The sequence below is a fragment of the Lepisosteus oculatus genome, chromosome 15, assembly GCF_040954835.1.
Source record: "Lepisosteus oculatus isolate fLepOcu1 chromosome 15, fLepOcu1.hap2, whole genome shotgun sequence".
Taxonomy (NCBI): Eukaryota; Metazoa; Chordata; class Actinopteri; order Semionotiformes; family Lepisosteidae; genus Lepisosteus; species Lepisosteus oculatus.
In genome coordinates this window covers 3903615-3925820 of record NC_090710.1, presented here as the reverse complement: position 1 = coordinate 3925820, position 22206 = coordinate 3903615, and the positions used below count along the sequence as shown (strand labels likewise).

The window sequence follows — 22206 nt, the reverse complement described above, 5'->3', positions numbered from 1 at the left end:
TCGTGAAAGGAGCTCCCCGCGCCTTGAAGAGCAAAAGCCCGCACAACTTGGTGTCGATCTCCACCCCCCCCACCCCGGGGAGGAACTGCAGCAACAGTGCTCACAGCATCCTACTCCTCATTCACGGAAGCATGAAACCCCCCCCCACAAAACTCCAGCTCCACTCCAGGATGAGCTGTAAGACACCCCAGCACACAGCTTGAGCATAACAGAAAGACTTCTGTCCATTTGGACCGCTGGGTTAGAGCCAGATATTTCGGACAAAAACTAAAAACAAACATTTACAAGGGAAGTGGAGTCCCCATTTCTGAGACGAGTTATTAAATCGCAGAAGTCACTGCAATAACTAATGTAAGGTGATGTACGAGTGAACAAGTACAGGGTGCGCAGCAGGCATTTCACCGCAGAAATATTTCGACATGATCTGCGTGCAGAGTTAACGGATAAATAGTATTTGTCGGCAAAACGGACTCAAAGTTGAGAGCAATATTTCTGTTGGACTAGAAGAAATGTATTCACAAGCCAACTTGTTTATAATCGTTGCCTTGTTCTGAATCACACAGTATGGTGCTGCACATACCTGGAAATTTAATCTATTTTGAGAAGGAAATTGGAGGTTTTACATGTTACTGTGTACATTTTACTTTTATTGTGGTTTGAAATGCACTCAATGCTGATTCTTTCCAACGCCAAAATGTAAAAATAGCATTGCAATTCCCCTTTAAGAACACTCAAGTTACGGAGTTTGTTCCACACTCCCACAACCCTTTATGTAAAGAAGTGACTCCAGTTCTTGGTTGAAATACACTTCCATGTAGCTGCCACTTGTGCCACCTAGTTGTTTTTTTACCATTCGTTTACCAAGTCCACTAGGCCTCTTTATTTTATTGCAAGAAGCTTTTCAATTACAGTATTTTGAGATTTCAAATAACCTATAGGAATAACCTTACTGTGCATTAACTAAAATCAAATTCAAACAGGACAATAAACCAACACCTTTTGGAAATAATCGTTATAAGGATGACCAATATCTAATTAAAACAGAGGAAAAATGCAGCCTGGTTGTAAAAATGCCATGGTTCTGTTATGCAGTTGGGTAAAGGGAGCACAGTGGTGGGGTGTCTTGGATGAGATATTAGGTCAGTGTGTTCTTCCATCCCTCCAAGAGAAATTACTGGCATTGTAAGAGTCATCTTGTGATCCTTTTCACTGCAAAACAAATATCTTGAACTGCCACTGATAAAACAAACATTAAAATGGCTTAGAACTGCACCAGCAATTTCAAATCCCAGGAAGGGCAATTAATTCGCAACTCCTCTCATCCTTAAAACCTTCACAGAATCCTCAGAATCTAATCATTCAAGCAAGAAGAGACTGGCAATGGGACAAGCGGAACAACTCGGAATTCGATATGCTGCAGTTTCTATACTGGACCCCTGGAAATTAATGAACCCCTGGTTCGGAGACGAGCAGTTCTATTAAAGCGCGGCATGCAGCTTTTGAAAGAAGAGAGAGAAAATGTTTTGGAAGCTTGATGCCACAAATTCTTGAAGTTCACAAAAAGATTGGATTGTGAAATTTTTACCACTGGAGGGAAGGACTAGTGAGAGAGAAATGGTAGTACAGCGCAAGTCGCTTCACACAACTTTAGGTTTCACACACAAAATGTTCTAAAAACACTGTTGCATTTGGAGCAATTAGCAACGTGGGCCGGTTAGGCTCACAACCAGCTGTTCAGGGGTTTGCTCCCTCTGCTGTTTAATTCAAAGCCTTTTCTAAGAGTCTTGTATTAAAGGTTTCAGACTGAGAACAGTGCTTTGAAATGGGACTTTACACCCCAGAGTTTTCAAAAGCATTGAACCCCTCAGTGCTGCACAACATTAAGCCATTCGCTCCTGTATTGTCAAGTTTTAATCTAGTCCTACGAGACAAACAGCCATGCAGTGACTGGCCAAATTATCAATGAAATGAAAACTGATTGGTGTGGGACGTCACTTTCAAATTTCAAAACACGATCGGCAAAAAATCACCCCACTGGCTGGAAGAGAGATGTTTTCGCCTTTATCGTTCTACATCTCCAGTGTATTTCATGCACTTTCTCCCTCCCTGTTTTCATCATCTCACACTGATGCGGAGACGTAAAAAAAAAAGCTGTCTTTTGCATCAGGCTACAGCACGTGTTGCCCTTCTGTGGCAAGGACTTGAAACTGACGTCACTAGAGTGACACTCGAAAGGAAAATGTAATATTTGGATATCCTCTGTGTGGATGCCTCACAAAAGGTAGGAACCGTGGCAAAAGCAGATTGGAGCGAATGCTAGAAAAATGTTTTACTTTCCTGTTGTGTTCGAATGTAAAACAGTCTGTTTGGTTCAAAATGGACCCATTTGCTTGAGAATACTAAAAAAGTAGATTTTGATACTAAAAGGGTAGAACAGTACACTTACACTTAGCAATGCAGTGTTTTTACCTACAGTAGTTAAATTAATTGGCAGGTTTTCTCCTTTCACAGCCCTAACCCCCCCCAAAAGAATTATAAAAAGGAAAGTCTCCAAGAAGGTTATCAGAATTGCCAACTGCAATTCCGTCAGTAAAAATTAGCCAGGTAATATGCAGAGGACGCAGTGCAAACCTCAAACAGAACAGCTGCAAGTGCAAAATTCACCGATGATTAAACCTTTCCAATAAAAACCAATCTATCCATGCAAAAGCAGTTCATTAGCTCTGAATCGCTATTAGCAGCCTTTCACAAGGGCCTCCTTCAGGGATAAGTCAGGAAGCTGCAGCTTGCATGCAAACTATCTTGCCTGGAAGCAGTGTCGTGCCATCTAGATTAATCAATGAGAAGGGTCTCAAGTTGCAGCAGGACTGAAGGCAGAGGAAAAAGGCAAAAACAACACGAGGCCTTGTTTCCACCAAAGGTGACACTCTGAAGCCTTTTAAACTCATTTCTGAGGCCATCGGACATAAGCTTTACAGCAGCATGTTTATTCACATAGAGCCTGTGATTCATTTGTGAAAAATCTATGTTCTTACCCTTTTGCCATTAATACATAAGAATTATCCAAGATCTGTGCCATACTACCTGGGAAATAAGTTTCATCACAGGCAAAAAAACTGCTGATGCATAATGTCACTAAGGATTTTTGCTTGGGTGCTTTTCACGATCGTGTACTGTGAAAACGCCTCGCTTTATTTTCAAATAATTTATCCCTCCCAGCAGCAACTTCTCTCACGGATGTCTACGATATTATTCTGATACAGCACAAGAGCCAGATCTTTTTTTTTTATAAATCCATCTTCCGCTTCGCACTCTGCAATCCTTCACGCGGTATCCTCACAAAGTGAGGCAAATTATTCTCTGCTTATTTTTGTACACGTTTGGCCTTGGGGAACCAACACAAATGTAAACCTTTTGCCTGGACTTATTTGTGCATTGATCTCCCCCCTCTCAGCCACACATTGCTGTATTTTAGTCGATTTTTCGCAGGTCTTGCAGCCCAACCCTGAAATCACCCCAGGCCTGTATCCTGCTAATTCCAGGTCCTCAGACTGTAAACCGAGACAAGGATGTTGTTTTTTTCCCCTTCAAGAGAAACGCTATTCCACTCAGGAACTGAATCCCCTCAGGACAGCAGGTTGATAGATTTTGTGCTGTTTCACAGTAACATAATACTTTTAAAAATCTGTCAAGGTCATTTTGCAAAAAAAAGAAATACACTTAGAATATAAAGATACGATTCCTAAGAGCCAAATCCTAATCCAAACACTGGCAGTGAGGGTTTGCTCGTGGCTTATGAATAATACACTTGTCACTTGTTGAAATTAAAAAATTTCAACCAGGCTTCCCAGTAATTAGTTTTTTTTTTATATTCTCAAGGTGCCACCAAAGGGTACATACTACAAATACCAGTATTTTAACTAGTCTGGCTGCCCATGGTAATAAAAAAAAAAACAATCTTGTGACCCAACTCCAAAAAACGGGACCAGACCAATTTGTTACATACTAGCGAGAACATTATAAAGTCATATGCTACACAATGTTTTATTCACAAACAAGCCAAGGACACTATCAACTCAGAGACTGCAGAAACAACGACCAATGATTGCAATACTTTCTATTCACCCACCCTATTTACACAAAAAATAGAGATACAGTAAATGTCCAATGCTTGTGCATGTGTTAATTATTTTCCTATTGTACTGCAACAGCTAAGTAAGGAGATCTAAGAATAAATTTAAGACACTGTCAAACAGACAAAAATATTTTTGTGATCCTACTGGTAAGTAAGCTGTTCCAAATTTACACCCTATGTCTCGCTTGTCACACCAGTAAGGTCAGAAGCAGATGATGTACCTCACCACAGCATAACGTAGTCAGCTTCAACTACCAGAAAGCCTCTTGACCTACTTCTGCCTGGATGTCTCTCGTTCTCCCTCAACAAGAGACTAGAAAGGCTACCAGGTCAATACCACGGCACAAGGCCATTCAGCTGGGCCACCCAGGTTCATTCAGAAACGTGAGCAGAATCCAACTCACCTTTTGAAACCGAAAGGACTAGAAGAGATCTGGGAGTAATTGTAGGCATGTATCCTCTTCCGTGCTTCCCCAGCCTACTAGCAATGAGTCACGATCAATAAAATGACACATTCTGAGGATTCAGAACAAAATTCTGAACTTTCAAACCTGCCAACCTACATCCCATGCAGGTTCTTAATCATGGAGAATAAACCAACACAGGAATACTCTTATGCAAAGCACAAGAGCCACTATACCACTAAAATCAAACAACAGGCACACTTTTTGGAATTTACGCAATCTGTGTTGGGAGGCCCAATGACCAAATTATTCTCAGGGCCCATGTATATAAAGAGGTTACATACCTTCACGAAAAAGTGCTTCACTAGTAATTAAACCTATCAGCAAGGCAAAGCAGAACCACGGCCATTCACATCTTAACAGCTGTCAAAAGATTTTCTTCCAGTCAAATTGGCATTTGTCACTCTCAAGCCAACGTACAAGATATGAAAGGTGTATCACGGAGTTGGAAAGCCTTGAGATGAAAGCACATGCATAGAATAACAAGATTAAATATTCTGCTCATTACACATGCACTGATGAAACAAACATGGACTTTGAGGCCTGTTAAGAGGACAAAATATTGTTGCATTCTTCTTTTGTGAACAACATATACTCATTAGGACTAAGTATCTTGTAACATTAGTCAATGTACACAGAAGGCACACTAATGAAGATAAACCAGGAAACATCGCCAAACCTTTCATTAAAGCCAGTTTAGAACCAAAATCTTTTCCCGACACAAAAAGGAAAAAAACTCTCCCTTTCCTGAGGAGCTTCAATGATCTCATTTGCGCTTTGCAGACCCACAATGGCTACACAGTTTGTACTGGGTGAAGTAAGCCATCGCTGCAAATGCATGATCTAATTTAAGGAAGAAATGGAAAAACCTACACGCAGTTTCTATAGGAAAAAAAAAAATCAAAATGCACTCCTAGAAAGCCATTCATCTGGGGGAGCTTCTGAGAACAGAAAAATAAGTGCCACAGAAAGGGGGGGTGGAATTCTAGAACACAGAACTAGTAAGTAGAAGCTCTGTTGTACTGAACTGATTTAAGTGAAGTACACAGTCATAAAATGCACAGCCTCACAGGCCTGACTGTTAATGCTGCTTTCAGTGGACATCGGTGTTGTTTCGTTTCCAGCTGGCTGGACCTATAGCAAAGGAGCTGGTGGTGTGCAGTAACAGAGGCCTGTGTCTGGTATCTTTTGAGATTTTCTGTACACTGACATTACAGCCTTTTTTGAGTTCACTGGACATACACTACCTGTCCTCAGGAGAGCAGAAAAGACAGAAAAGTCCACAGAGTCCAGGAATCATTCTCGCTGTTCTGTGAACTCCAAGGCTATACTGTCTTTTCTGCAGTATGGTGACAAAAACTGAATACAGATTTATTCCAGATCTGGTCTTACTATTGTATTGTAGGACTTCTCCTGGATTCAAAAGGAAAACCACAACGTTATCTTTACATTTCAGGGTTATAATGGCATTGAAGAGCCATGGTAATGTGTACAGCCCTAAATTTACATCACAAAAGAGACGAAGGTTCAATGTATGCTTAGCTCCATATTGCCGTTATTGTCTGCGATTTAGAAAAAGACGACAAAACATCTGGTGACGCAAAAGCAGCCCTATTACACTGTCAACACACTTTAGATCAAGCGAATTCTGCCACTAATTGAATAGTAATTTCATGAAACCAATATACAATTTAATATGTTTAGATTCTTCTTGAAAAAAGATTCAGTCGATTGTACATCACAATAAGTTGTGGAGCAGGAGCAAGCATCTAAGTATTGCACACACAAAAAAAGCACACCAACCAACTAAATCAGACTCACTAATTTTCATGTGAGTGCTTTACATTATTTTATGGTAATTCACACCTAAGAAAAATTTAAGGACCTATATCACCTGAACAGCTGATTTAAATGAGCGCACTTGAATTAAATTCAACAAATTGAATCCGAGACACTTTTGCCAACAAATACTACTTGTTACCTCAACATGCAGATCTTGTTCGAGCATTTCTAGGGGGGAAATATCTGCTGCACAACCTGTACATCACACTGAATCACGTCAAGAAATTTGTCAATGGCACCAGTATCAGCGGCCATGTTTATTACCCATCTCTAGCTCTCGCGTTTCTCTTCTGCCTGCGACAACATGATGACCATACAGCACTTTCACAAACCTCATGATTTTTCACTGAATTTGACATTTGTAAAGTTTCACAATTCTGTTAGTAATTTTACTTTGTTACAGAGATTCAATAACCAGTCTGAGAAATTGTGACTGCCGTTCCCCTTTAAACCTCCACAGGTTTTGACGTATGCCCAAGCACTCCAATTACTTTTGCATTGCCTCCTCAACTCATTTGCTAACTAATGACCACTTTAGCTACTCTGCAGTCTCAACATGCAATCTCCACTTGGTTGTTTAAAAAAAAAAAAGAAAACCGGATAGTTTATTAATAAGTGATAGTTTGTCCACCTGCTCAAACTAAGAAACGTCACGGGACTTTGCAGGCGCACTGTATTAAATAAAAACAGTGGGTCAATACTTTCACAGCACATGAAAGTGAAATTGGAGGAGGCTCAGTCAAAGCCCTAGTTAAAATTTCAAGCATGCTGAAAGAGCAATCAGTTTCGGAATCCATCTTTAATGAAGCTTTGAGTGCAGTGACCTGAAAAGTAATGTCACTCTGGCAGTGTCCACTACTGCTAAATTTCTGATGGCTATAAACTCTGACAGAATTAATCACCCCCTCCCTAGAAGGACTTGGGCTCTTATAGTCGGAAATGGTTCAAATACAACATGATATCAAGTACACCACAGTGAATATTTTACATAAAATCAAAAGACCGTAAAATAAAATCTACTATACCTCTGCTTTGAAGAATGGATCAGGATAGCACATTGAGAAATAACAGGAGTTTGCAATATAAATATTTAATATCACAGAGTAATGCAGAACTTCCCTTAACTTTGCTTTTCAGCATCACACCTAAGAAAAGGAGACCATGCTGGGGTATGAAGAAACAAACTACACATTCTTATTATTTCACACACAAATTCTGACAAAGATTAGTGTTTTTGAATAGACAGAACCACTTTTTTAAAACTTCTGCCCAATAACTCAAGCAGAATAGATTCGACAAAAATTTCACCCTTCAGATGAAACAATCCTTTTCTGTTTCACAGTCACAGCTCAGGCCCATGTGCTACCACTATTCTAATTAATAGACCTTTTTGATTTTAACTCTGCAATAAGATTATTCAGTATAATGTGTATACAAGGGAGCAGAGATGCAAAGTGGAATTAAAAAGCCGACTGTGACAGCACCTCTGGATGTGGTAAACCCACTTACTGTCTTTGACAGGCCTCATCATTATTCTCTGAAAGAAAACCTGTTGAACCTAATGTTTCAAAACCATCCACAATCAATCGGTCAGACGAACCCAAGGGTGCGAAGACTGCTTTCTGAATCTTGTTTCACTTTGATAATACGGAGTTTGATAGCAAATTTTGAAATGGTTTCTTGTACAAGTACAACTGGGTGCTTTATCACCAAGTATCACTCAACAGTCATCAAGACTGCATTAATGTCAGCCTTTGGTTAACCTTTCTAAGGGAGTTTGCCACATAAAAAGGGAAAGGTACTTTTCAACATTTGATCAAGGGAAATATGCAAGTTGAGCTAGTGTTTACCTGGCCACTTTCTTCAATGAAAAGCCTCGAGCTGGCTGTTGCTCACTGTAACCAATGACACAATATGGTAAAGACCACATATCGCTATTGTGTGTAGGTTAATTTGTCCAACAACATTTTCACACTACTTAAACTTTACATTTGCTACACAGGTAGGATAAACATTTAATTTAAAAAGTCAACAAAATTAAGATTTTGAACATGCAATTTCTTATGGACAACATGGCAATGGTTATAAACAATATGCAGTTCAGAAAAATGTCAGGATCTTCTGGAAATCCTAAAGCCACGGGTCAACAGACCAGCATCCATTAAATAACACAAGGAGACAACAGGTCAAAAGGCTTTGAAGTGCACTCATGCTTGGAGGGCTGAGGGCTTTAAGGAAAATGGTCACCTTCCAGCTTAGATCACCTTAAGCTACACCTGAGTCACTCACCTGGTTCAAATCGCCCTACTCAAGACTGTCCAATCTGAGATGTAGAACACTAACAAGGTGTATGACACACACTGCTGTCTTGGGTATCTCCATCACAATCAGGAATTGGTGCCATTTTACTCAAAGCTTCTACTGTTGTGTATAGAATTGTACAAAAACACAGTGCTTTCCACAGTCATAACTTATATTACCACAATACAGCCTAAGTTGGCATTTGGAAATAATTAATTTGCATTCAGAAACTTCTACAACTCTGACTGCAGCCCTGGCTCTCCTATCTGATTTTGTGTAGTGTCCCTTTCTCAAAAGGATTGCTAAATTCATCTAATTATTCCAACATTCGCCCAACTATGCTCACTACAAAACCAGCTGATTGACTGCCATCTGTCAAAACACATGGGAAAAGAGCAGAAACTGTCACTGTAAAATATGAATGCTGACTCTGCTCCATTAGTTATTACATAACTGCAGGTCAGGGTGGGGTCATGAAGAAAAAGGAAGCTACCAACTACAAGTCAAAAGGGACAACAGTTCTTTTGTGCTGGTTGTATGCTTTTAAAGAGAATGGCGCCCCATCCCTACTATTAGTCAACAAAATATTGATTAACCTTTTAATATCAAACTGACAGAAATGACTGTACTTCAAATCATATCTAATTACAGCACCACAGTTTCAGCATAGGCCTCTGAAGTAGACTGTCAGGCTATATATATTGCCATTCTTTCCGATGAACAAAGACAGCAATAAAGTGTGCCCTTCCACCATTAAATCATGTACTTGAAGATTAAGCACCTTGTAAACATGTTCCTCAATCTTGTAACAGTAACGTACCACACCATAAAATGACTACAACATTAACTATTCAACCCACTTGAATGGGTCATCACTTAAAACCCTTCGAACCAGTGCCATTCAGCGAAAAAAATCTCTTGAAGTGAGCTAGACAGTGAGAGGAAAGCTGAAGAAAAAAATCAAAAGGGGGGATGCCATTTTTACATGGCTTCTCTTCTTGTTCCTGGGGCGACAGGCAGGAACCCCAACTCAGTCCGCGCTGCCCAGTAAGCAAGTGGTAAGGAAGCATCAGAGCCGGACGAAGGACCCTTGACACCCTAGAGAACAGCTGATGTCGATAAACCTCTTGTGAGACTAGGGAACTGTAACAAGAAGACTGCAGCACACAAGAAACCTACTGAATCAGCTGTCACCTGCAGAACACACCATAATAAAGTATAGGAGGAATTGGGAATGGAGTTAAATACAGAAAATGTCATGAAGAAGGCTCCATGGCCAAAAACGTGTTTTCATTCTACTCTTTTCAGCATGGAATAAACCTATTACTTGTTCCTTTGCAGCCTACGCATCCTGACCCAGCTACCCACCTAAAATGTGATAGTCTACTTTAAAACATCACATTTTGCATACAATTTGATACTTTTAACTCACTTCTCACACCGTATTCTGAGACGCCATGCGATTTAAAAAGAATGAGCAGCAGCATCGTTTTGCCTTGACGGATGAACCTTCACCCACATGAACCCGTCGTTTAAACACCACCAGGTGGAAGACACAGTTCACCATCGGTTTGTCTTTGGAAGCTGGAAGAGGTAAGTCAAAGTGCCAGCCAAAACTCTCTACCTCAGAGTACCAGACACTGGTGATTTTAATCACAGGGCTTTAAAAAGAAATCTTTTCCTATGCTATTGCTAATGTGTAAATTTCGTCCTGTTCAGTCCTCCCATTTGTGCGTTTGATTTTAAAGACCGTGAGCACACCACCTGAAAAACTGCAAACGTAGAACTGCGCTCTTTATTTGCTGAAAGAATTGACAGTAGATGAAGGGCGGGTTTGCAGTCTTTGCAGTTTTACGTTCTCTATCCTTGACGTACTGTTTTTCCTTCACCACAGATTTTTTTTCTGATTTTTTTTCCCCAGACATCATAGTGCAAGCACAGAAAAGTGCAATTGACTAACACAATGGTTGTCAATTACTCTTAATTTGGCTAGACAGGTATTTTAAAAGCATCTTTCACAGATTTCAGTTTTCTAGTTGATCTTCATACATGTGTATTCTTGAACCCATTTGCTCTACTAGCTTTGGTGACCCAATAAGGCTACAAATCCAGAATCATCCCACCTGTGATTTCAATCCACAGGCCCTGCAATCCTACCCATCCCTCCACACTGCCACACTGCCCGACAGCCATGCTTTACAAACTTGAAATACACCCCCCACACACACAAACAATGACCAAGGAAAGAGCTTGGTTTGAAATTTCTAAGATGCCTCCTATGTCATTCTACTTTTTGACATACCAAACTATCACCTTACTGCTGGGCACACTGAGCCATATCAGTAACATGTTAAAATTTTAACATCGACACAAAAAAGCAGTTATCAGCAGCACCCAGCCTCCTAGTGCTGAGGGTGCCCATGACGCACCCTACACCTTAAATGAGGTGGGTCCGTGATTGGAACACATGAAAGCTCACAATGACGATGACAAGCAGAGTAGGAGGCAGTATGAAAGACTTTTATACACTACTCCTCAACTGATGGAAACATTTACACAAATCGGACTGCCCTCCAGTAACGGACCACTGGTGAGTTTCTTCTGGCAGGTCGGCCGATTACACAATCCCTCCCACAGTCCAGCCTGCTGCAATGATTTCAAAGCAACCCACCACTGCCAACTCAAGCTTGAACGACTGCTTACATACTGTTGGGAATGGGCACAAAGAAAAGGGCTCCATTATACTTTTAAACTACATCACATCATCTTTCATCATGCAAATTGCTGTGCAGCTTACGGGAATTAAGACAAAACTAATTGTTTCCACATCACCGTTTGCCTCTTTACTTTTTTTTTTTGATCTCGCAAAGGGCTGACGTGTGTGAGAGAATGCCAGCACCGGCGTCAGGAGATAAACGAAACACAGGCAGGTGCTTCTGGGCCCTGGATTAGCTGCAAATAAGGAAATACAATTAACCAAACTGCTCAAACGTTAAAGTCGTAACACTCATTTAGTCACTTTAGAGGTGTGCCAATATTTCAGGGGAACAGTGTTACAAATGAAAAGTGAATCTTGAAGGTGCAGTTTTAATACTCATTGAATCCTCAATGACACTCGCAAAATCTGTTACTAGGTTTGTACACCAGACAAGTCAGAAATGAGGAGGCTGTTTGGTCCACTGGCCTCTTAAATAGTGGTTTATCAACCCAAGGACCTTATAGCCAAAACTATGGCTTTAGCCACATGGCTGAGTAGTTTCTCCAAGACTTCCACAACTCTTTGGGTACTTCGTGTTCTCAGTTCATTTCGGGGATGTCCACTAAATTGACTTGCCTTTGAAGACCTGAGCAGGTATTTGTTCACAAAGGTTCATGTAGCTCTTTATGGGACACAACCAGGAGAATGGTTTTATGGTTTGTGCATCTATCTGTTCAAAATCCCATCCAAACGTGATGTGAGGAGTTTCTCTCGACATGCAGATGGGACACAGCCTGGTATCGCCAAATAAAAGCCGAGATGATCTGACCTTTTCAGACAAAAGCACTTACGAAGCTGCTGAAGTGTCAGTCTTGTATATGAAAGAATCAAATGACTACCAGCTTTCTTATCATTCTGCAAACAACCCTTAGTGTCCTCTCCATAACAAAGGGAGTACTGTTCCTTACATTCGGTTTCTGAAGGACATTTTTAATGAAGTCTGGGCATGATCATGCCGAGAAAAGAAAAGGCAATAAAACCTGAAGTCCTGTTAAAAGTGCTCACACCCTAGCTGAAGTATGGAAAAGTCTAAAAATCCAAAGAATCGTGCAGGTGAAATTAACTTTGTGACTTGTTTGTGCTGACCGACATGGCCGAAATACATCATACCTGAAAGAACAAATGACATCATTTCTCAAGGTTCTTCACTAATTCCCAGCTTCACGTTTTTGCTGTTAGGATACAGGGCATTGCCGTCACTCTGACAATATACAATATTATATGTTTTGAACTGAATTGCTTCCATTTACTTCAAACGCCTAGGTATTTTCCTGGAGCAAGCTGGTGCAACACCTTGTTCAAGGGAACACCTGCAGATCCACTGGAGTCTGAACCAGCTATCGTCACATTACAAGGCCAGAACACCACACAATCCCCCATTAAATGCATGTAAAGTCACAAAGTATTAGTGACTTTCACACAAACAGCACGTTGTGAAAGTGAAAGGCCTTGCAATATCACTCGAGTGGAGTATCGACCTTCCCCTTACTTTTTGATTTGTCACATTTTAGATATTAGGTTAACAGCACTTTGGCTTTGTAGCTCAGTTTGGAGACCATTTTTGTCCCCATCTATACACCACAGCTGTGCCATTCTCTGCTTTTGTCCATGACAAACTGTCTGGACATACGGAAACATTTATGTAATTGTGAACCTCAAAATGTGAAACGATGCCTTATAAATAAAATTGATTAACTGATGCTTCTCATTACAGTTGCTAGTAGTGGCTTCATAACTAACCAAAAATATTTACTACATAGGCTACACGTTACACCTCAATGCATATCTCAGATTACCTAATTTCTGTTCACAATTGTGAACTACCAGGCACCACGGCAATGTAATTTGGTGTTCACAGTCAGGCCTTTGGTCACTAATGTTATTAATAACTATGTGTACATCTGAACAGCCTCCTTCAAGTACACAAATGTACCCACAAATCGGAAAGCACACACTGTGACATGCACCAAATCATCAGCCACAGCACCCTGCATTCTGGTTCAAAAAGAGAAGGCACATCCTGTGCAGGACAGACGGTTTGCAATCTGGTGGAAAGCGATTCCTACACTAAACCGACTCCTGTATTGATTTGCGGTCTGCTGGAGGAGAAGGCCAGCACGCTATACTCACTTAGTATGTGGATCGTAGTTCACCTCATCACGCTATACTGTGTACGTTAAAACTCTCAAGAGGGCGGAGCAGTAAAGCTCTCCATAGTTTTCACTTTCCTTTAGCAAAACCTGTGCCACGATCACAGAAGCTCATTTTCAGGTTTTTGTCGTGATTCCACTTTTTGGTCACGAATTTTCCATTTGCATTCTCAAAACACATCAGCGCTCTGAGCTCATAGGCAATTACAGGGAAAGTCTCCCATTTAATGTTTCTTTGGTGGGGAAGAATACGTTAACGACCATCATGTGACCACATGCAATCACATGTAACGCTTCACACTGAGATGTACGTCAACTAAAACCCATTCAGAACGTAAGCGGGATTGGAATGGAAATGTTTAGTATATTGGGATGAAAAATCGTAAGATTGCGTAAACCCTTCACTTAATATACGAAAAGGCATGTTATGCCCACGTTAATAATCAAGACAACCTGATCATCCGTGCACCTGAGCGAAAGCTGTCAGCGAAAAGCAGACACTGCAAAATCACCGTGACCACAAAAAAAAAGTCCCGTCCACGAAAAGTAAGCGAAAATTACAACACACGACACAGGTGAAGCGTTCATTTATAAACGGATGCAAGACTGCCATCTCTTAAACCATACGGAAATAAAGCGTTTACTAAAGAAGATATCCTGTTCGTTGTTCTGAAAGGTATGCTACTGCTTTAAAACTTAATCCCCGTTTTGAATAATCTTGGTCTGGATTTATCCCTTGCCAAGCGTAATTACACAACACGGATAAAGAAAGCAACGGATGAGTTCCCGCAATAGTTCAAAATAAACACTGATGAAGTACACACAGTGTTATCTTCAACAGCAAACACTTTCACTTTGCCAGTAGCATGCAGAGAATTGCTCCATTGCATACGGTCGAATTTACACTAAGAGTTACGTGTAACATTCATGTTTCACACACAGCTGTCCATTACCATATCAAGGGCCGCCTACAGATACAAGGATTTTAGAAAGGGTTTAAAATGTTACACACATTAAGCACAAAATCTATACAGATTAAGCAGAATGCCTCTGCAAAACCACAAGATTGACTGAATCTTGTACATTGAAAACAAAGGTTTAAATGGAAATCTATGAATGTGTCAAATCCCACCTACTGCTGCCAGATGTTGTAACTCAATATTGTCAACGCCTTTTTTTCTGAATACGTGCAGTCTCTCCAAAACAAGACCTTTTAATCGAAGTGCATTTTAAAACTGTCAACTGAAATGTATTAGAGCAACCCCAGGCGAAACGGTCACTCGTTTCAACTCCTGAAATCGTGAATTATCTCCCAATAGACTCGGCTGATGCACCAGGACAGTCATTTTCAATTACAACAGCCTAAATCGTGCGCTCAGGAACATCCCTAAAAACCTCACACCTAGTTTGCCAATAAGCACACGATTAAACTCGTGAAGCCATGAACATCTTGCGTCAACGTCTGTAACTAAAAAAAAAAAACAGAATGCATTGCATTTCATTGTACAATCTGAATTTTTACACGGCACTTACTTTCCGATCACCTCGCAGAGCTCGTATACATCTTCAAACAGCACGTCGTCGTCGGCCATGGCCCAACAAGAATGGGGAAATTATCCCCCAATATGCCCAGCCAAAACGGTATATTTAAAAATAAAACAAAGGATCACAATTCTGTACTGCTGTTCTTGGACTGGGGGAGGGAAAGACTGGGAAAATCGCGAAACGCCGTTCGGTGGCTTTCCAAATTCCAATAGGCGGAAAATTACTCCTTTCCCCCACCAAAAAAAGCAAAGGCGCTCGGGCTCCGGCGATTTCTGCGTATTTTAGTCCGTTTGTCTGACTCGGTCTCCGGCCCCACCTTCTCCTCGTCTCCCCGGCTTCAATCCCCAATCCCCCAGTTCTGAGGCTGCAAACTGAGATTTTCAAGCGATTTAAAATAAACACTCCGCCTCTCCTACGCCTGCGTCTGCGTTGCTCCTCGGTGTAGCTGTAGCTAAAGCTCTCCCAGTCCACGCTGCGATGCCTCTATATATAGATTTATTTCTTTGAAATAATATTGCACGGGATTAATCCAACAAATTGCGATGCCCTCCTGGGCGTGCAGCTAGTTTGCACGCCGTGCTTGCTTGGGCTCCTCTTAAAAGACGCTCATTGTCTGTCTTTTCATGCACACGCTTTTTTCCCCGTGTGTGTTCAGGTGTACCAGCGCTGTAAAAAAAAAATGGATCTCCCAGTCTCTTCTCCAGTTCGCCGCTGCTCTAGTTTTCCTCTCTTACTCCGCCACTCCGCCGCCGCCACCGCCGTTGCTGCTGCTTCTGCTGCTCCGGCTTCCAGAAACGGCAGGCTCCTCCCTCCCAACGTTACGAAACTGGCTCCTAGAGCGCCATTGTGGCTCCATCGGGAGCCTGGGAATCCTGCAATGCACAACGCAGCCCGGGGATCCAAGATGGCGTACCTTTCGCCTTTTTTATTAAACAAGACGCAGTTTCCTGACTCCTTCTTAATAAAACCTTGCTCCGTGTCCACCAATCCAAGGTAGCAACGAAAGCCTACGGCGCACGCGTTGGGCACCTTATACCCATCGGGTGACGTCACCTCTTTCCTTCACAAATGCTTTTCTTTTTCCACCCAGCCAAGCAAAAGCGGGGACTAGGAGAGGCGGCAGGAGAGGTGGCTGGTGACTCACCGCACCTGGATGGGGCAGGGGAAAGAGTTCATTGCTGAGGCGTAGCAAAGGCTTACTCAGCTTGTGCGAAACAGAAAAGCTAGTTAGCGAAGGCAGCTTGGAGTGTTAATACCTCTATTTCATAAATCGTTGTGAATAGAAATATCCACTTGGAATTTTGTTAAATGTTTGCCACCTTGTTAATCATTGTTTAAAAGCCATTTGTAAATGAAATATAGGAAGCAAACTTCGAACCTCTTCATATTCGCACGTACTGTACAGTGAAACTACCGAATGCATTTTCTTCCTATAGCGCTGTAACCATCGTGATGACCTGCTAGCTCGTCTTCTGGAGCTCAAGTCACGAACACGAGATGACAGCCCTGCCACATCACATCACATCTTAATGACCCCACCTACAACATCAACAATACACTGTATTCATGGGAAGCCCTGTATCTGAAGAAAGCAGACACTTGAGCCACTGGCAGCTTTTGCAGTCACAAAGGCTGACCTCGGATACAATTAAAAGCCACCCAATGCTCCTGGATTTACACTTAGCAACTGGGAGTTCAGGATGTTAGGCGGGTTCACCGCTCGCTATTCTGGCACGCATGTGTAAATGGATCCTATTTGTAAGTGTTTTCAAACCGCCTCAAAATCTAAACGTTTATGACCTGTGTGTGATTGCTATGGTAGCACTAAAATGTTTGCTGGAGGGTATGTCTGCTGTCGGTTCAGCCTTGAACAAGACAGACGTGCACGTGAAAGCAGCTGTGCTTTAGCAAATCACAAAGCAAGCAGTTCTTTTTTTCTGCTTTAAGTCATTTATAAATTTAAGGAACAGTACCACTGGATATATTAAACATATTAAAACAAGCACTATTAAGAGGTGTTTAAGGTTGTAAATGTCACTTCCCTAAAAAACATTATGTCACCTTTGAAATTCCAGTTGAAATTCTAAAAACGTTAAATTTTATTGGAACCGTTTTGACAATTTATAACAGAGCTGTTAATGGAAACACACTATGCTATATTAAAAGGACCAAAAATAATGGAATTGTTCCCACAGTAGTGTCATTGTAGCCATGTAACACCTTTTTATTTTCCTCATTTACATGCAAGTGTTTGTGTCTGTTCTATTTTGTGCTTCGTGTTAGAGGGGTGTCATTATGTGCATGTGGAGCCTGCTCTTTTGAATAAAACTTCACATAAACAGGAAGCCATTCTTAAAAAGCATCCACTTAAGCAGAAATGGCAACATTCTTCTATTGCGTCATTGTGCTTTCAAGGCTTCAAACAACATCAGAATAATTTTACAGTTCGCATCTGGATGCCTTTTCTGTTTGAATGTTTTTTATTTTGGTCAGCCCCTTCCTCTGAGAAAGATGGATTGATAGTATTGCAGTCTTCTCGCCTAATTGGGGCTAAAATATTAAAAATCCATTCTTGTCTTTTGCTAAAAGAAACAATAGGACTATTGTTTTTCTTTTCCTTTGGTTCCAGGGGGTGAGCCTAGCTTTTGTTTTTTATTCCTCTTTATTATGCATAAAACTTTATTTTTTTCAGCATGGAAGCTTCTCTGGAGAGATTCCTGGGAGATTTCCATCAATGCTTCTGGAAATTGTGAGAGTGAATAAAGCAAAGAGCTTTAACAAACAGCATGACAGAGCTGTCAAGCAATGTAACATGCAGAGAGCATTCCTTCCTCACGGATACAATGCAACCTCTTTCAAACAGAGCAGGTCATTTACTGCAGTTGTCACTAACGCATGTTATTTGTACTATTTCCATGGCCCATTCCTGTAAGACATTGGGTTGCCTGAATGGGCGGAATTTCAAATCTAAGAAAACATGGAAAAGGAATAAAACTATGGCATTTTAATCAAGAAGGAAATGTTCAAAGTTATTATTATTCTGAAAACTTTTGTTCTGTATACACCCAAGTACTCTTGTAAGCTTTTGTAGTGCCAAAGTATCTTTTAACCTCAATAAAACACTCTTTATCTGGAGATCACACAGAGGTAAAGCAAGGTGCGGAGTCAATTCAGCTGTAAAAAGTCCGTTATAATACCAATATTAATATCAACATAAGACCAGAAAAAAGCAGACACTAACGAGGGAGTATATAGTAGCCTGGCCTTGAGAATCACATAAGTTTCAACATTGACACAGATAGGAGCATTTCACCATTTCCGAGAAAAAAACAACATTACTCGCCAATTTTATTTCTGTCCTTCTGTAAACACCTCGTCTGGAATTGCCAGACTCATGACTGCAGCTCTGCATGGACTTGGGAGGCTTAATGAAGACATTAGACAAGCATCCTACTAGACAGAGGGGGTGCCCAGCCAGCTGCAATTTTTTTTTGTTTGGCAATTAGATTCTGCAGCTCTGAATAACAAAGTTCTTCTTTCAATAGAAAGAAGGGAAATAGCTGCTACTGATAAATAGTCATCAGTCATGCAAGCATATGGTCCGAATCAGTGGTCAATGACATACAGTAGAAGGGAATTTCTCAAGAGTGGTGGGTTTGGACCTAAAAGTTGAATGGACCTAGAAGGATTCTTGGGAAGCTGGATGAGAGGGTGTTGTACTGCTTGAGGTTTGTTAAATTCATGGGGGGGTTGAAGGCACCCCTGAAGTACAGAGATCCACCATCCCAACACACGACACCTTCACAGCAACACCCACAGGAAACCACAGCCAAAGCCAGGATATGCCAGAGAGTGTAACTTGTATGTGAACAGTCTCCAGGCTGTCATATGAGCCACTCAAGAGGCTCTCAGTCACTTCTCTGTTCAAAAGGTTACTAGAATGTATTCATGTATGATGGATGGATGTTTGCCCATTATGCCTTCTGGGATGTAGGGGCAGCAACATCCTGTTTCATCCTGTCCATAACATTTTGGGTTTTGTTACAGGACAGGGCTGTTCACCTTGTGCCCAACCTCCAACGTGGAGGACCTGGCGCCCAACGAGGGACACAAACCCACTATCCTGAGATTATGAGTTTCAAGCTCTATCACCAGAGCTAGTTAGGGCTGTTAATGTATGATGGGGTGTCCCTTTATTTTCTTCAAAAGCTTTAAGGCTGTCTGGCATTGTCTCAGATGTCTTTTACATATAATATCGCCTTGCACCTGTCACGCCCTCTGCAGCCAGAGGGCGCTCCTTCTCTGTCCTGTCCCTAGTTTCCTGTGTTTGCTCTCCTTCCGGTGTCTCTCTCTCTGGGGCTATATATTTCCGGGTCACTTATTCTGCTTCGCTCAGCATTGATGTTCAGATGTCCTGAGACCCGCCTAGCACCAGGTCGCCGCTCTGTCCGTGGCCTTAGGGCTTAGGTTTCTATACAGCACTCCAGAACTCTTTGCACTGCTGAGCCCGGGCTAACTCCCCGTTCCGCCACTTCGCATAGGGTGTTTTTCGCTCTCCTGCCTCTCCACGGTTTGTCCCTTCCGACATCTGTGACAGCACCCTTCCCCTGTCATGCATTTCAATGCAGCTCACATGTGAATAAGGTGCCATTCAAGGCTCTACGGGGTACATAGTCCATCCAAGATCACTTTGTACTGCAACGTCATCATTATTTCCATTCATGCGACCTGTAAATAATGGGTGCGGCTACACAATATTTCACAGTTTAATTTCTCAGTTTTGAAAAATGACATCTGCTGTGCCTTGTTCTTGAGCTGTTTTAACTGTGGAACATCTGTCCCCCTCTGCCTTCCTGATAATCAAGCGATCAGTTTTTCATCTGTCTCTTTAGGTATGCTACATTATTTTCACCGATGTAGTTGCAAACATTTTCAACAGAAGAGTGGACAGGCACAGCCTGAAAGCTTCAGTCATACGCTTAAGTCTTTGTCTTAGCCGGAAATCCTTTTTACAGATGTCTAAATGTCAGTAGGTTAGTTCTTCTTTAACCAGGAAGCAGCTCTCCTTTAGAATAAGCACAAAATATAACTATTTACATAAATCAAAGCAATCATAGTATTCTGATTCTGCTATGGGGTCTATGGGGCTAGTCTTATATATAAAGCCTTTCTAAATGAGAACCAGTATTTTATCTTTAGTACTTTTGCAGGCAAGGTATATTTTACTTGTAAGTTGCATAATTGACCAGTCAATTTTTGGCAACAGTACAGCATTTCAACCAAACAACCAGAAATGATAGTTTATTCACTTCAAACAGGAACTAATCAGATGAGCAATACTCGTACACTTGTCTCCATCAATTGTCTTTTCTATGGTATTTTCTGGAGACAGAAATAGAAGCAATTGCTAACATCCTCAGTTTGCCTTTTGACTAGGTAACGATATTATATTAAAGTCAGTTTTTGTGACCCTGCTGATGTTCTTTTCCCAACTCACTGGTGTGCTCTGCCCGATTGTCCCCAGAAATCAATCCAGCAAGACAAACAGTTCTAGGTATTTGACTAATCGCTCATCCAATGACCTGGTCAGGAGTATTTTTAGTGGGAGTTCAGTTGGTAATTGTACCATAACTGTGTTTGTCTTTTTAAGATGTCTGTGCCTCTTTTAGACTTCCAGCAGGTTCAGCTCTAGGTAGATTGCAAGAATCAATATGATTGCTTTCTTTATGAATAAGTAATCATTACAGCATTAGTGATTTAGAGTCGTCAGTGTAAAAACTATCCCTGGGACAGATACAAGAGGGGATGCAAGTAAGCTGCCTGAGTCCTTTGAGGATTTGTCTCTGATAATTTGCAGGCTATGATACGATGATAGAGTAATGTTTATTAATGTAGGGCTTGGATAAGTTGCAGTTATTGGATTGCTCAGTCTGTCAGCACTTTTTTCCCCCTCTATAAAGAGTAACACAGAGGAAGCAGAGCTCAGCTAGACCTGAAACCCATTGTCAGCTCCCTTTTTGACTATCCACTTTAGGGGAGATTGTAGCCATCTGGCAGCAGCTACTGAGCTTTCCTAAGAGAGCATTACAGAACAGCCCCTTCTTTATTCTCAGTTTACTGGACCAGACAGCTATCGGTAACAGCTGTCGATTTCCTTCCCTGCATCTGTAATGCACATGTGAACCTCAACATTGTTTATATCCCTGGATTGATAGTATTGAATGACAATTGTCATTTCCCTTTAAAAAAGGCACTAGGCACTAAGATTAATAGCACAAGTACAGAATTTTGCTGACAGAAGCAGTGTGATAATTTTTATGGTTTGAAGGCCTTCAATGCCCTGGAATGGGATGTTATAAGCAAGAACGTTTACAGGCAGATCTAGCACACAAAAATCTTTCATCTACAGTGTGAGGCAATATAAATTCCAAAACACAAACAGAAGCCTGACCTCCACTCTCAGTTTCTCACTAGTTTTCTTCGGTACCTCTCTATCAGTGGACATGTTCTTAAGCTGCTTACTGATTCCAGAACAAAGTCACTCTTAAACTTTTAAGTTCTCCCTTCCCCCCCCAAAGGAACAAATACAAACCAACCATAAAAGGCTTAGCTTCCTGGTTATTAAACTGTCACCCAACCAGTTGTCTTACACCAATTGATCAGGTGATTGAGGATGCCCTAACACCCCTCACCCCCCATACACACAGCTTTCTGGGAAATGTAGTTCAGATAAGAGTCTCCATTCTGGCCATACATCATTCAGAAACTCACCTTTGTCATGCTAATCAATCAGATGAAGTGGCAAGCACCGTTGGAACATGTTTCATTCTACTTTCAAGGGACCCATACCTTAGTCCGTTTCTGTCTTTGTATCCAAAATGTCCAAAGTGTAATTTTCTAACTCCAGGAAAACGCTAAAATCGCACAATACTCTTTGTTATTATTATAACACTTATATAGCACTTTTCTGGACACTCCACTCAAAGCACTTCACAGGTAATGGGGACTCCG

At 41.3% G+C, this 22206-nt stretch overlaps 1 protein-coding gene across 17 annotated transcripts in view; it reads right to left on the bottom strand.

The window, feature by feature from the left end:
- The window catches only part of caska (calcium/calmodulin-dependent serine protein kinase a), a 257641-nt gene extending 241490 nt beyond the window's left edge, over positions 1-16151 (bottom strand). For 2 of the 17 annotated variants that reach the window (XM_069178929.1, XM_069178930.1), the window contains exon 1: positions 15184-16149. In XM_069178929.1, coding sequence (XP_069035030.1) covers positions 15184-15242 — 59 coding nt within the window. In that variant the 5' untranslated portion in view covers positions 15243-16149. Of the gene's footprint in view, positions 1-15183 lie in introns of all 17 variants that reach the window. The other 15 variants (XM_069178925.1, XM_069178928.1, XM_069178927.1 and 12 more) reach the window with 12 other exon arrangements.
- Positions 16152-22206: the final 6055 nt, after the last annotated feature.